Source organism: Danio rerio, chromosome 5, assembly GCF_052040795.2.
Source record: "Danio rerio strain M-AB ecotype USA chromosome 5, GRCz13ab, whole genome shotgun sequence".
Lineage (NCBI taxonomy): Eukaryota > Metazoa > Chordata > Actinopteri > Cypriniformes > Danionidae > Danio > Danio rerio.
This window is the reverse complement of record NC_141025.1, coordinates 32,113,224-32,130,096: the sequence shown is the minus strand read 5'-3', so window position 1 is coordinate 32,130,096 and position 16,873 is coordinate 32,113,224. Positions and strand designations below refer to the sequence as shown.

Sequence of the window (16,873 nt, the reverse complement as noted above, 5' to 3'; positions counted from 1 at the left end):
GTCAAAACAGGACGAATGAGCTCATGTGTGGGACATATTTTAGACCATGTGAGTGTGTGGGTCTTTCGAAGCACCCAAACCCCCTGGCTACGGGCCTGATTTTTCATATTCCATAGAATTCACATGATTGTAAATTCACAGGGAACCCACGGGGAGAGAATTCTAGGTCTTTCAAACAGTAGCCTACTACGAGGCATTTTGCATTCACACAGTGTGAGCCCTGCATAACACGACACCGAGCCAAAGCACAAATCATCTGCTGTGAAAGCACCATTAATCCGAACTCGTCTTCAGCGAAGCCTGAATCACTGCCGCCCACCTTCTCTCCAAAAACCAACGCATCTGCACATTATCAGGTACTCCGTTTTTCACTTTCCTCCCTTTTTTTCACCCTTTTTTTCAGTTCTCCTTTTACTTTTAACGGAGGTGAAGGTGTGAAGAGTGTGTTTAACGCCATCCGGGTGTCGCGCGCTATTAATATTTCTTCAAACTTACGTCCCCACCGGATGACTTCATCATCATCATCATCATTCTCAGGGGTCTCAGCAGTAGGGTTTATCTGGTCCGGCTTGAGGAGGTGTGAGGAGAGCTGACTCACAAGGAATGAGGGGGACGCTACAGCTCACACTGCCTCTGAATCATCACTGTCTTCATCATCATCATCGTCACATCCGTCATTCAGGGTTTCTGTGAATGGAGAGAAAAGAGGGGATGCACAGGAAGAAACGCTGGTGGTACTATGAGGTAAAGTGGTCCATATTTATTAGTTTAGCCAATTCAAAAGTCAGGGTGTGGCTCTATCACTGTTTGTTTGAAACATGAAAACGAGAGCCTATATTTAGACGAACGGTTATGATAACAGCAGATGGTTTACATCCTAGGAGGGACGAAAAAGCTGACATAGGAGGGACTATTTGTAGTACTAAAGGGAGGATCCATCCATGTGTTTGCCGAGACAAAACAAACATATAGACGTGACACCTCAAGACTGCTGGCTGTACTCGACCGGATCCCCCAATGACGTACATGGTGTTGATATTCAGATGGAAATGGGGGAAAGAGAGCTGGAAAAGTTTGTTGCCACAAGGTTTTTAAAGAATTTATTGATGCAGCATTTTTTTAATTAGAGCTATGTTTAATAAGAGCTGGATTAAATGGAATTCAATATAATTTTAGTAACATTCTTTGATGCATTAAGCTCCAAATATAAGACAATGTGTCCCAATTAAGCAGCAAAAATTAAACAGTAGATCTAATCAAAAATAACCCATAAAATCATCTGGGTGGTAGGTTTTTTTGTTTTATTTTGAGGGCCAAAGTTACAGCAAAAAAATTTTAAACAAATCATTGAAGAAAAGATAGTGACAACTACATTTTAATGGCTGTTTGTCCAACATAAATTCATTTAGTTATTTTCCTTTAGCTTAGTCCTTTTATCGATCAGGGATCGCGGAATGAACCGCCAACTTATCCAGCATGTTTTACACAGCGGATGCCCTTCCAGCTGCAACCCACTACTTGAAAACATCCATGCACATTCATTCACACACATACACTACGCACCATTTAGTTTATTTAATTCACCTATTGAGCGTGCAGGTCAATCACATTTTGGGGTCCCTCGACACATTTTACTTTGTGGTCTGCATTATTTGCAGCGTGTTTCTGTATTTGCACGTTGTGAGAATTTACATGCGTGTTTGTTGTCAAACCAAGTCAAAGATATTTATTTTGGATGTCACCTACGCTGTTGTTGTCTATTGGAAGGAATGTCTCAATAGAGCTGCCATTTTAGTACAGGGTAGTGCTTCTTTGAAATGATTTTGGGACCAAGGTGAAATTGAGGACTGGCCATCCGGAGCCATAGATTTATCTACATATATGTATGATCTGTATGAAAAATTGATATTTTCTAATTGACAAAAATGATCATTTTACATCACTTTTCTACATCGATGGATAAGTGACCACACAGGCACTGCTGACAAACAGCATGTGTTTATGGGCATGGAAATGTATTATCCTCCCTCCCTGTTAAATTTGATCTAATTCATGTCCTGAAGCACACCCCTTCTCCTGCTTTCACTTCTCATGCTAAGGGATGGAGCCATTAGTTTGGGAATGAATCTCTGTTATGAACGACTCGTGTGAACATCGATATCCCAGCGTCTCAATGTGCATATCCACTTTTCTGATCTAAATGCTATAAAACATATATAATAATAAATAATTTAGGATGGACAGTAGGTCTATGCACATTAAGGTGCAGGCACTGTTTTGTTATCAGGCACTCATATAAGTTACTTCAAAAACTAGCTGTTACTTCACTTAGCCAACAAGAATACAAGTTTTTGGCCCCACAGTCTCGTTTGCTGATTTTATTCAAAAATACTAACATAAGCCTAGAATTTAGTAGAAGTTGGTGCTATTTTTTCTTATGATCAGTGCAGTAATCAACAAATATTGTTACTTGTTTAGCACAAAAGTTTGTTACATACAACAACATAAAAAAATTAAATATTTTATTTGTTTCCTTGTTACTACAGCCGTATGCAGCACAAAAGTCCAGCATCTTCAGATTGGCTTTAGTCTTGACTAGTGCAGTTGAATAACATTTGTCCTAGGAGCCCTGTGCAAATGTGGAGGCGGTATTGACGCATGCTCAGGGTCCGTTTGTGATATCTAGTATATATCTATGAAACAAAGTAAGCTGTTTTCGTAGTTTGTTAGTGTTTTTCTATTCATGAGTTGCAGAACATTTGTGCTCTCTCGGCCAATTACTTTCTCTTTATATTTTGGAAAATTATTGTCTGAAAATAATGTTCTCTGTGCCACTATTTTTACTGTCATGATGTAGACTTTAATATGTAGACAAAATGCCTTTTCATTGATATATTTATCGCCATTATTATAGTTGTTGGTTTTCATTGTGCATGGACATTAAAGGAATAGTTCTAACAAAAAAGTACACACTGACAATATTTACTCACACTCAGTTCCAAAACTTTATGAGTATCTTTCTTCTGTTGACCACAGTATTTTGAAGAGAGATACCTGTAAACCTGTAACCATTGACTGCTATAGTAGAAAAACACTTTGTGTATTTATTATATGTCTAATGTAGGCACACTGCCCTATTTTTGTAGCTTTGCATTAGGGCTGGGCTGATAAACAACATAATATCGAATCGCAATAAATGTCAATAACAATGATAAACTCTGGACTTTTTTACTCTATATTGATCTAAATTGAGCCAATCACACAGCAGAAATGTGCAACAATGAGAATCTAAAAGTGTGTTGATATTAGAAATGCACAGAATTTTCAGCCACCGAAAATGTATCTGCTGAAAATATGCCATGCCATCTAATGAACTCTTTAAGTTTCGTGACTTTGTTCATTGTTGGGGAACTCTTTTAAATCTGGAAGCACACTGAAAAAAAGAAGTTGCAAAAATGTTTTAATGTGTTTAATTTAAACAAACAAATAAAATTCAGTAATAATCAAGCTAATTTGTTTGTTTAAATTCTGCCCAAATGGATTGTTTACAACCATTTAAAAAAATACGTAAAAGTAAGCCAAGGAATTACCTTTGAATTTTATTCAGTGCATTAACAACTTACATATTGAAATATAATTGTTATCATTCAATATGGAAATTCTTTTCTATATTGCCCAGCCCTACTTTGCATACAGTGTAAATGAGGGGATTTTCACAATTCTAATTTAAATGTGTACAAAGACATTCTTATTGACCATAACTTTTGGAGAGACAAAGTGCAAACACTGGACAATGATGTATGATGCTATCTAAATTAAACAAAAACACGTTAAAGTTTTGACTTCTGGCCAACTTTCTGTACAAGAGAGAGAAATCCAAAGCCACATACATTTTCATATCTTATTTTTTTAATTAAAAACAAATGAGCATCAACCCAAAGCATATTTTTTTGGCGTGACATACTGTAGCAAATCAATTGAAAAGGATCAAGTGTAAACTTACAACAATATATTACATTATTCAGACTTTTCTTTAACGTGAAGGGCAGACATGAAAACGTATTTTCATATCAATTGTTTATGCAATTATCTATATTCACAACTATATACATTCATGTCATATTCAAAGCAATTGAAGCCATGAACCAAAAAAAAAACATTCGTAAAAATAAAATAGATAGAAAATGCTCCAAATTAAACTATATCATTTCCTTTAAAAAATATAGTTGAAGAGAGGACTTTTACAATGATATGAAGATTAAATTAAGATTGCTTCATTTTAAACATAGGCACATCGTTCGTTAATATCTGAGGCTTTATAGTGACAGGAAGTTTTCCAGGCTGACTTTTTTGAAACCCACCTGAACTGAGGCTGAGCAGGGGCACCAAACGCAGCCAGTGCTCCATGCTAGTACACATGTAAACAAACTAAAGGATCTGTGTCGGCCGCTGGAGCCCTGCACCTCTTCTATTACAACACCACCACCAACACACTCCAATGCGACACCCTCCTTTCTGGAAGATAAATATACAGTTCTTTGCTTCAGATCAAACAGTAATGATTCTTTGGCATAAATAACCACCCATCTCAATCCCTTTCTCACTAAAATGAAATCAAACTGAAATAAAAACCATAATGGACCTGAATATCCTTATTAAGAAAACTCCTAAATCATATTTCATAAAAAAAAAAAAAAACAAGAAACTACAGGGAAAAAAACAAAATTCAATAAAAAAACTACTTTTTAGATAAACTAAGAACTTTCTTGCAAAATGGCACCAAATCACATCAGCAAATTAAATGCTTCACTCAAGATTAACCAAATAATGTCCCTGTATTGATAATAATAATAATAAATACATAAATGCTTTAAAGCAAATAAAAACTTCGATAACAGTATCCAAGTCGCTAGATAAGAAGGAAACCGCTTTGATAGATGAAGTTTATGATTATCGATTTCAGCGCATAACTCCGTCTCCAACCGCATTATTACATACAGAACACATCTAAAAACACCAACCGATTTTCCACCAACAGTACTGGACGTTGTGTTTCAGTTGAGTGTTGCATGCGGCACAACTTAAAGTGATATTTCTGTACATAGTGCTCTACATTTCCTGGTGTTATGCAGCATTGTGAGTGAGTTGAGAATCGTGGACGATGTAAGACAAGACATTCCTCTTTAAAAACTGACCCACAATCTGCACTCTTAAGGCAAACGGCGCCTTCTGCACTCTATATTATTTACTCACAAACATCAGCTGACATTTGTCTAGAAGCGCATGGTTTTCAAGTGTAGCTGCTAGATTGAACAAACATCAGGCTCCACTGAGGGAGAGAAGGCCCCCGCGGTTTTAGATAGATATCAATATATTGTGTTCATAGTCTCGGGCCACTTAAAAGCGTAAGACTGGCAGCCTCGTATTTTTAGGCGACGAATCCAGGGAGAGCGTGTGAGGCAGGGAAAGGTGACCTGCTTTCTCCTTGATCAATTGTCTCGCCCAACAGACGCTTTTCCTGAAAAAGTAAACCAAGAAGTGGAGATAGGAACACGAGGTAATGGGGAGAAACTAATTTGGCACAACGGACACGAAAAAAAAAAAAAAGTCAGAAATGAAGGGAAAAAAATTACTTCAAGTTGTTGCACCTAACAGAATTAAGTTTTTTCAACTTAATTCACCACCGTTTTCAACAAGTTGAAGTAATTTTATTTTTTAATTGCGCCAAACTCTCACTGATAGACCTGAACACGAGTTCAAAATAAAAAAAGAGAAACGATGATGAAGAGACTCCAAGACGTTTGTGATTTTAAGAAATATCAGTGATATGGGTGGGTTTTTCTTGGAAGACCATATGTGGGCCACTTCCCGATCCCATTGGCCACTGGAAAGCTTCCCTTCTCTCATCTCCATTGTTCTTTCACCTGTCTTTCAGGGTGACAGGTTGAGCTGCTTAGTGGATTTATTTGGGTAATTAATGGCCAGGCTGATGGCTGCGATGTTCTTCAGCGCCTGTGCAATAAAACAGGAGAGAGAATGATATAAAGAAAAATGAATGAGTACAGGAGGAGGCAACAAAGCCAGAGGAAGTCAAAGAGAAAGAGAGCAGAGAAAAAACCCATTAAGCAAAACATTGTGGGTAATTTTTCAAACCGTTTCACACACCTGTGGCCCTCAGAGTTTAGCAAAAAACACCCACACACAAACACACAATTATAACACTTCAAATATGCCATTTAAATCCGTGGCACGAAATACTCTTTTTTTTTATTTTTATTAAACAACATAAAACCACTTGTTTGGCTGTCATGAATATGCTTTTTTTATTCCAGCTAAAAAGTTGTTTGGGATAAGATAAATAGGGAGCATTAATCCCGTCCTACACAGCACAAAGTGGTCCCTGTACCGGAGATGAAGCTGTGCCACTCTAAACATGATAATGGGGTTAATGACTAAATGCAATAGAGTTGCTCACAGCCCACACACAAACACACTCATATATTGATGATACATGAGAACTGACATACGTCAATATCCATTCTGATGTTCTGCTGTTTAAGATTCAAATTTGGTTCGAGTGGGCTTGTGATCAGTGCAAATATATGTCTGTTACACATTTTGTTCTTAATTTAAAGTAGTCGCACACTAAAATGCCATTCAAGGTAATTATAGTGTATATACCGAAACATATTGTCAGACGTATTTTGATCATGATTTATATGATGACATAAAATGTCCACATTGAATTTAAATCTTCTAATTTTACCACTATCCTTAGAACCACAAATTTTGAACACATTTGCTAGCAAGAGGCTATTTTAAACATTTAAAATATCATATCATTTAGTCACTTAATATCTATTCATTTTAAACAGCAAAGGTCATAATAATAATAATAATAAGCAAGCTAAATACATATTAATAATTATAACAACAATAAAAAATAATAAGAAGAATAATTCCTTACATTTATATATATATATAATACATTATATACATCCACCTAGATGACGCGATGAATTGATGATTGTGCCAAACCGCACACTACAACACACTACAACACCAGCTGATTGGTGGAGAGGAGACCGAGCGATGAAGCCAAATATGATATGGCGATGATTAGGAGGTCATGATGGACAGAGGCCAGTGGGCAAATTTGGCCAGGATGCCGGAGTTAAACCCCTACTCATTTTCAAAGGACATCCTGGGACTTTTAACAACCACAGAGAGTCAGGACCTTTTAACAGATTTGTTTGTGTTGAGCATCAATTAAGACAACATTAGAACCTGCTAGCTTTAATTATGGGGAAAACTGTATCATTTGGAGCTTTTGTCAGCTAATTTCATCTTACGGGTTCAAAATTATTATTGTGGTGCGATCAAAATTGGTGACGTAGCACTGTCTGCATGTCCAGTTTCTCATTATTTTTCATCGACTGCACCTGCTTTCCAATGTGAGACAGCTCACAGCATGCAGTAGTTAGGTGGTTGTGAAGGGTCGTAGGTGTTTGTTTTAATGATTTATTGGGTTTGTTAATAATATTAATAATGATAATAATAATAACAATTATTTACATTTATATAGTGCTTTTTCTGGACACTCAAAGTGCTTTTGACACATTTGGGGAATCTCCTCATCCACCTCCAGTGTGTGTAAATAAGTGTTACACTGAATGACAATGGAAGATTATTTGCCCATATTTTGGCATTTTATTTTCACAAAAGTTATTTGAAACATTAAAGTAAAGACTCTTTATGATATGCCGCGTGTGAGAATCAACACAGGTGTTTTCTTGATCAATATGCTTTCTGATGTTCATCTGTTTTAGCACAATATTTGATTAGAGCCATCATGTGATGAGGAGCGCAAATATTTATTTTACCAAAGGCAATTTTGTCAAAAATGCCATTATTTATCTAACAAACTAAGGTCGAACATCAGCATCAAATTTCTTGAAATATTTTCTCTGTGCTTATTAACCGATAAAATAGTTTGTATTAAAACAGATCCTAGACAAAAATGAGGCTGCTGCAGTAGAACATTAATAAAATACACTCATTAATTTTTCATCAACTATCCATGCTGTACAATGGCTGTCAGTCATCAAGGCTGGCTGATAAAAGCTTTGCACATTATTTGACATTACAGGATTATTATGATTCATCATCAGCATATGGTGGGACATTTGATTCAGTTCACCATCACTTAGATGTTTAACAAACATTCACCTTTACACTGTGCTGTGGTTTCCTGTGCTTCCTGTAAATTACCAGCTTTATGACACAAGGTTATGAATGCACTGGGCTTTGCCACATCACACTTTAAGCTGAGAACTAATACCAGTGAAAACCCTTGGTGCCTTCAGTTTTTTTACTATGTATGTAATAATTCGAACATGGGAGCCTTAGTCTGTGTTCAAATGTCTTCATATGTATAGCTCTTATATTGCACTTGTTTATCTTCCTTCCTATACATCATATCATGCTGTGATAGTTATGGATGACAAATACCATTAATAAATTACATGTGCTAATTAATTAAATAATTAATTAAAATTCATTAAAAGAGCAATAAACCCTTTGGTATTCATGCTATTTTTTAAAATAACTAATTATTAATTCTTAATTAATACGTTTACCAGCCAACATTTATTTAAAAGGGCAGACTATATTTACACTTATTACAGAAATAATTATTTATGAATTTATGTCAGCATTTAATACTAGTTAATTGTCCAATTAAATCTTTTGACCACTTGGCTTTAATAATACATTTATTCATTTATTTTCTTTTCGGCTTGGTCCCATTATTAATCTGGGATCGCCACAGTGGATTGAACCGCCAACTTATCAGGCATATGGTTTTTCAAATGACCTTCCAGTCGCAACCCATCACTGGGACACATCTTTAGACATTGGAAACCGGAGCACCCGGAGGAAACCCACGCGAACACGGTGAGAACATGCAAACTTCACCCAGAAATGCCACCTGACCAGCCAAGGCTCAAACCAGTGACCTTCTTCTAGCTGTGTGGCTAACGTGCTACCCACTGCATCCTGTTTTAATCATTTTAAATATAATTTAAAGATGCCATGGAATAAAAATCTGGATATATCTAGGCATCGCTGAATAATAAGTTCAGTCCATGGAAACAGCATAATGTGAATCTCAGACACCATTGTTTCCTCATTCTCAAGTAAATCCCATGAGAGTTTAATGCTGGTGAAAAACAGGCCAGTTGGAACAATAACTCATTAATATGCATGCCCCAGGCTGTTTGATTGGCCATGATGTTTCCTAGTGAGATTACAACAAGTATATTTTTTTCATTTAAGTTTATCTAAGCTAGTATTATACTTCATATGTACTCTTCATTTTGAAAGTGGGAGAGGCAGAGAGACTAAAAAGAGCTTAAACCTCTTCGGTATTAAAATTTATATATATATATATATATGTGTGTGTGTATGTATATATATATATATATATATATATATATATATATATATATATATATATATATATATATATATATATATATATATATATATATATATATATATATAATTTTTAATACCGAAGAGGTATAATCTCTTTTAAATGTACATTTAGCTAGTTTTAATGAGGCAACAGACACATGTAAATATTACTGTTTAATGCCAGTTGATGCATTGTGTCATATTACTCATCTCTTTCTGCAGCTTTTCTTGAGTGAAAGGATGACAATTACTTACTAAAACTCATCTGTTCATGCAGACGTTTACAATTTCTGCCTGTGCTTTTATATATTCTTAAAGGTTTCAGAATGCAACTCTAAATGGATGTTTGGCAATCCCTTTTGTCCAATATCATTTAATTTTATCCTATATTTCATTCACAACAGACTCAAAAGTAAACAATATTACTCCCGTGGCATAAATATATCTCATTCACTCCTACTAGCAAAAATATACCTGACAAATGAATATTTTACACATCTGTATTTCAGACTACATCAAATTATGTGTGTGAGAAGGAGACAAAACAGGCACTGAGACACAAGCTAACTCAGTGGAACACCTAACCCTAAGTGCATGACCATTCCAAATAAAGTCAAAACCATTTATTTTTGTCCAGTTGTTATTTATGTTCATATAAAATTCTGTAAAATGTGTTAACTTATCAGAGAACCATTTAATATATTGAATCAATGCACTCTATGGCACATTTAACATGATTGCTTATTCTTTTGTATATTGTAATGTGGTTTCATTTTTACTTTGAAGCCGACTAATGAGGGAACATTATTTCACCTATATTTTGCCATTTTATTTAAACTATATATATATATATATATATATATATATATATATATATATATATATATATATATATATATATATATATATATATATATATATATATATATATATATATATATATATATATATAAATATATATATATATATATATATATATATATATATATATATATATATATATATATATATATATATATATATATACATAGATCATATTTTTTAAATGCTGTCGGCTCTTAATTGAAATCTCAGTGGAGGTTAACCTGGTAAAGTAAACTAAAATAAATGAACCTCATAGATAGTGTTGATGCTCTTACCTGTGCTGTGCGAACCACTAGCTGTTCATTGGTAGTGAGAGCCAGAAGGTACTCCTGCAGGACGTTCTGCTCCTGACAGACCAATGAAAAGACACACAACAGCTTCAGTATTCACTCACAACAACAACAACATTGAATTTATTCTACAGCACTTGCCAGGAGAGTAATCCGAGCAGCGGTCAGTTCAATTTAAGACCAGGGTTACACTACAGTGTTATTCAGCATAGACTGGCTCCTCAACATGAGCTGTTAATCTGAGCTTTGGAACAGCACCTTAATGTTGATGACAAGGCTCTGAATCAAAGCAGACACCATCTAAATCAGCCCTGCCTCTGCTGTCTCATTTCCTACGGTGGAAGGATTTGCACCATTCCAGGTATTTCACATTGATCAAAGTCTGGACACTCTAAGTAAATAATTTTTGGGTTATGCAGAGGCTGTTTTGTGTTCTCTGGGAAATTTCTGATGGTGGAATCTAAGAACAGTACAATGCAATATATATACAGTTGAAGTCAGAATTGTCAGCTCCTTTTTATTTTAATTTTATTTTTTAAATATTTCCCAAATTATGGTTAACAGAGCAAGGACATTTTCACAGTATGTCTAATAATATTTTTTCTTCTGGAAAAAGTCTGATTGGTTTTATTTCAGCTAGAATAAAAGCAGTTATTAAGTTTTTAAAAGCCATTTTAAAGGTCAAAATTATTAGCTCCTTTAAGCTATATATTTTTTCGATAGACTACAGAACAAACCATCGTTATACAATAACTTGCTGCTAAATGACTAAATGTAAATGTAAATGATTACCCTGACCTGCCTAATTAACCTAGGTAAGCCTTTAAATGTCACTTTAAGCTGCATAGAAGTGTCTTGAAAACATCATCATAGCAAAGATAAAATAAATCAGTTAATAGAAATGAGTTATTAAAATTTTTATGTTTAGAAATGTGTTAAAAAAAACTACTCTCCACTAAACAGAAATTTGGGGAAAAAAATAAACAGGAGGATAATAATTCATGGGGGGCCAATTATTCTGACTTCAACTGTAAATAAAATATATATTAAAAAGCAGTTATGTAACTTGATGTATAAACAATACATACTGTATCAAGGTTGACAAGGCTAATGCATACTCATACACCGACTGGCAAGAATTAGCCATATGCTGTTAAAATTAGTGCATTAACTCTTGATGACGGGCAAATAACCGGACTAGAAATGCCAATATTGATGACAAATAGTAAAATGAACAAGCTCAGCATAAACTTCAAAACTTCAGGGGAAGTTTGCATACAGGTATCATCATTCATTGCCAGTTGAATTTGACATTGCCTCCTATTTATATGTTTAAATTTTAATGTTGTTTTTGTCAGTTTAAAAATATACTACTGAAAAGGTAAGCATGAATAAATTATGTTATAGACAAAAGTTAGAGAATCTGGGGGTCACCAAGATTTATTTTTAAGGTTAATTATTTGCAGTTCCAACTGAGGATCAGAATGGGGAAGAAATGTGATTTAAGTCACTTTGAACATGGCATGGTTGTTGGTGCCACACAAGCTGGTCTGAGTATTTCAGAAACTGCAATTCAGGATTTTCACGCACAACTATCTCAAGGGTTTACAGAGAATGGTCTGGAAAAAAAGAGAACATATCTAGTGAGCGACCGTTCTGTGGCCACAAATGCCTTGTTGATGCCAGAGGTCAGAGGAGAATGGCTGGAAAAGGCTGGTGGTGGTGTAATGATGTGGGGGATATTTTCTTGGCACACTTTGGGCCTATTAGTATCAATTGAGCATTGTGTCAACGCCACAGCCAACCTGAGTATTGTTGCTGACCATGTTTATCCCTTTATGACCACAGTGTACCCATCTTTTGATGGCTACTTCAGGCAGGATAACGTGCCATATCATAAAGCGCGAATCATCTCAGACTGGTTTCTTGAACATGACAATGAGTTCACTGTACTCAAATGGCCTCCACAGTCACCTGAACTCAATCCAATAGAGCACCTTTGGGATTTGGTGCAACGCGACTTTTACATCATGGATGTGCAGCCGACAAACCTGCAGCAACTGAATGATGCTATCATGTCAATATGGACCAAAATCTTTGAGGAATATTTCCAGTACCTTGTTAAATCTGTTACGAAGGATTGAGGCAGTTCTGAAGGCAAAAGGGGGTCCAACCCAGTACTAGGAAGGTGTACCTAATAAAGTGGCCGGTGAGTGAGTGTGATGTGTGTGTGTGTGTGTTTATTAATGTTCACCTGAATAAATAAAATAAAAACTTTCAATAGTCTGCAGTAAACCGCAAACTTCTAATTTAAATCAAAACATCCATTTAGGCACCACTTCAGCACATACAAATTATTTCTGAATTAAATGACACTGAAGACTAAAAATTCAGCTTAATACATTTATAATAACTTTCCTAGTAAAAGTTTCGAATGTTGTACCGTTGCATTGTATTACAGCAGCCCGTCACACAACACTTCAATTCTACAGCAAAGAAAACGGCATCTAGACATCTGAAAACTCATCTCACTGAAGACTGTGGAGCGGCTGCTGCTTTTGTCATGTCACAGCACATTCGAAACCACTTCCTCTGCGAAGGAGGGGCTTTTATCATCCCGCAGAAATGAGTATTACTACACAACAAGAGAGGAAGACAGAGCAAGTCTGAACTTCTTATCAGTTTTTTTTTTCTTTCCGCCTCAAAACAGCTGCAACAGCTGAATATTCACATGCTGAGTTTTCTGATCTCATCTTCCAGTGTTGCAGTGCTGAAAATCAACAATGGAAATCTTACAGTCAATTCTGAGAAGTGCAGTGGTTGTGGGAGAGATTAAGGCTTTTCATAATAATTCACTCAACACTCGCACAAAACACTCACTTCAGCCATTTGCTTGTCAGTCCTCCAGACTAATGCTCACTTAAACATTCCCCATTCAAACACACACACAAACCACTTGACGCTCATGCTGCTAAAAGAGATTATGGCTCAGTGATGAAAGGTTATTGTCATAAAATCTTTCCTGAGTCATTCACTCAGGCATTATACGGTAGTAGTGGTTAAAATATAGATCATTTACTGGATGTTCAGAATTTGTGTGGCTATACTGTGTTCTTGAAAAACCTTTTTGGCTTATTCTGAATACAAGTAAGAGTGTTATTGCCATCTAGTGCTCGGTTTTTCTCTGTCACACTCTTATTGAAGCCACTCATTCACATGTATAAATTCTTTCCATTATATAAATCAAAGTGAGACATAATTTATAAGTACTAAAACTTCACCATTATAAAAAAAAACAAGAATAAAATGAATTGTTTGGACATTTGTACAATACGATAGTCTTTTAGTGGATGTATTATGACACTTTGTTTACCAAACAAGTGGTTCTAATTGGATCTGCTTTGTAAATCTTGAAAGTTAAGAAACAAATTTTTTTTATTGTTAATTTGTTTTGCTACACTATAAAACATTCAGCATAATTCTGCTGATTTAAATGTAGTATTATTTTTGAAACAAAATGTATCAAATTGTCAAAAATGTCTGTAGATTTTTACTGACCGTGTATATACCACTTTATTAGGTACACCTAGGTACCAGTTGGACCCCCTTTTGCTTTCATAACTGCCTTAATTTCTCGTAACATAGGTTCAACAAGGTACTGAAAATATCCCTCAGAGATTTTGGTCCATATTTACATGATAGCATCACGCAATTGTAGTAGATTTTTTACCCTTCACCCACATCCTAAAGGTGCTCTATTGGATAGAGATCTGGTGACTGTGGAGGTCATTTGAGTACAGTGAACTCATTGTCATGTTTGAGAAACCAATCTGAGATGATTAACGCTTTATGACATGGCGTGTTATCCTGCTGGAAGTAACCATCAGAAGATGGGTACACTGTGGTCATAAAGGGATGGACATAGTCAACAACAATACTCAGGTAGGCTGTGGTGTTGACACGACTGATACTAATAGGCCCAAGGTGTGCAAAGAAAATATCCCCCACACCATTATACCACCACCAGCCTGAACTGTTGATAAAAGGCAGGATGGATCCATGCGTTCATGTTGTTGGTGCCAAATTCTGTTCTCTGTTAACTCTAGATGGTTGTGCGTGAAAACCCTAGTACAGGGGTTTTCAAACTTTTTCAGCTGAGGGCCCCTTTGTGTAGGGCGAATTCTTTTGGGGACCCCCCAAAAATAAAAATGACGCCACCTCCTCAAATTAACAACTGTACTTAATTTTTTTAAATTGTATTATTCAATACATTTATATTATTATATATTATTCAATAAATTTACATTATTCATTATCTGGATTAATTTTTGTAAGATGTTAGTTGAGTTGACATGGTTTTAGTGCTTCAATCTATTGATCAAATCTTGATGCGCAGTGTTTATTGCTGTCTGCTCTCACTGGATTCCATCAAGCCATATTTTGTGTACAAGTCGTCACTTTACACAGTTTTTATGCCATTTTTATGCTTTTTTTCTGCCTATGCACAGCTAGACTCTTCTGTATTTACCCTTACAGCTGAGAGTCTAAATGTATCTAAAGATTTAAAGCTTTAAAGTTTTAAAGAGTTTTGTCATTCATCAGCCTGTTAACAGTTAACTGTACTGTTGTAACTAGCAATACTACAATGGAGGATGTAGTGGTTCAGTGTGTTTTGTTTATTTTTATTCCTTTTTTTTGTGCACATCATAATTTACTCAGGTCGACAATCCTGACTTACACTGATAAAAAAAATAATTTCCTAAATGCAATCTAGAATTGGGTATTCAAGTTCGAAGAGCCACAAGTTTTACTTTGCATAATTTTAGAAGCTTTGCTGACTTTAAAATGTTCATACCAGTTTGTTCTATTAATAATAATACTGAACATTACATTTAAATTAGTTACACAAACAAATATGGGAAAAAGTGGAACAAAAATGCATTTATATTCAGAGTATTAAAATTTGATCAGGTATGTTGAGCTCCATTAAATACAGAGCACTAATACATTTTAATATTTTATAATTATTAGCCCTATAACATAACACAAACAGATACATTATAATTTTTAAAGGCTATAGTGGTTTTACTCAGTGTGTATACAATTTAGTTTTTTTAATCATCCAGTTATGAACCAATGTGAGTAAGAGGTATACTGCAGAGCTCATTCAGCTGTCATCAGTGTAACAGGAGTGAAACTGAGAACTCGCTGATGTGATGATAGCTCCATTCATTGTTATTGCAGCACTTTTTGCTTTACAATTTTAATATGTTTGTTTGCCATGCTGCAAAGTCTGATATTTGTACAATGCAAAGTGTAAAAGCCTGTCATGCTGTGGACGAGGTGCAATGTTGTGCCGTGTCTTTAAAATGCTATTTGTTCCTTATGAGTGAAGCCTGCGCAGAGAGGCGCGCGCTCCGCAGCACCCAGCTGATCGGTTACTTAGGAACGCAAGCCATAAACAGGGAAGTGCTTTCAGCCACCGATAATGTTCTTATTGATCATGTATTTTAACTGAAATATAGTCAGTCAAACCTGAGCATTCATTTTGTTGTTTAGCGTAAAAGAGGTAAGCGTAAGTGAAAGGTAAACGCCGTCAGGTGCAGCAGACAAGCGCCAAAAATCACAGTCAGGAAGCGCCTGGCCAGAAGCACTTATTCAATAAAAGTCCCCGTCCACGGAGGCGGGCCGCTGCGCTTCTTTTCCTGTGTCACGAAAGTGTCAACTGCATTTAAATGACATAAGCATAAAGCTTCACTTTTGCAGTACTTTTGAGCTCAAATTATAATAAAAATATATTAACCTTTAGAATGATGCGGGACACAAAATTCATCCATGTGGGCTCATTGATCTAAAATTTCTTTGCGGCCCCCCTAGCGCCATCTGGCGGCCCCCCAGGGGGCCGCGGACCCCAGTTTGAAAACCCCTGCCCTAGTAGAACAGCAGTTTCTAAAATACTCAGACCAGACCATCTGGCACCAACAACCAACCACTTAAATCATCTTTCTTCTCCATTCTGATGCTCGGTTTGAACTGTAGCAGATGGTCTTGACCATGTCTACATGCCTAAATGCATTGAATTGCAGCCAAGTGATTGGCTAATTAAAAATTTGAGTCAACGTGCAGCTGCACAGGTGTACCTAATAAAGTGGCTGGTGAGTGTATAGGATCTGGTTAAAAGAGTTTGAGCTGAAGATCCTCCTTTGGTAAACATGGCCAGCAATATCATAAGTCAATCATAA

The 16,873-nt window shown here is 35.7% G+C and overlaps 1 protein-coding gene and 1 long non-coding RNA gene across 2 annotated transcripts in view; one reads left to right on the top strand and one right to left on the bottom strand.

Annotated features, from left to right (window-relative positions):
• Positions 1–237: 237 nt before the first annotated feature.
• On the top strand, positions 238–3,506 carry LOC141385830 (uncharacterized). The gene is made up of 3 exons (XR_015491313.1): positions 238–356; positions 538–744; positions 882–3,506. It is a non-coding gene; the product is annotated as an uncharacterized LOC141385830 (long non-coding RNA).
• A 385-nt stretch (positions 3,507–3,891) lies between these two features.
• zzef1 (zinc finger, ZZ-type with EF hand domain 1) overlaps positions 3,892–16,873 on the bottom strand; it is a 74,099-nt gene continuing 61,117 nt past the window's right edge. The window contains exons 53-54 of the mRNA XM_087253578.1: positions 10,617–10,688; positions 3,892–6,012 (exon numbers count right to left, since the gene is read on the bottom strand). Of these exons, the coding sequence (XP_087109704.1) occupies positions 5,932–6,012; positions 10,617–10,688 (153 nt within the window). The 3' untranslated portion in view covers positions 3,892–5,931. The remainder of the gene's footprint in view (positions 6,013–10,616; positions 10,689–16,873) is intronic.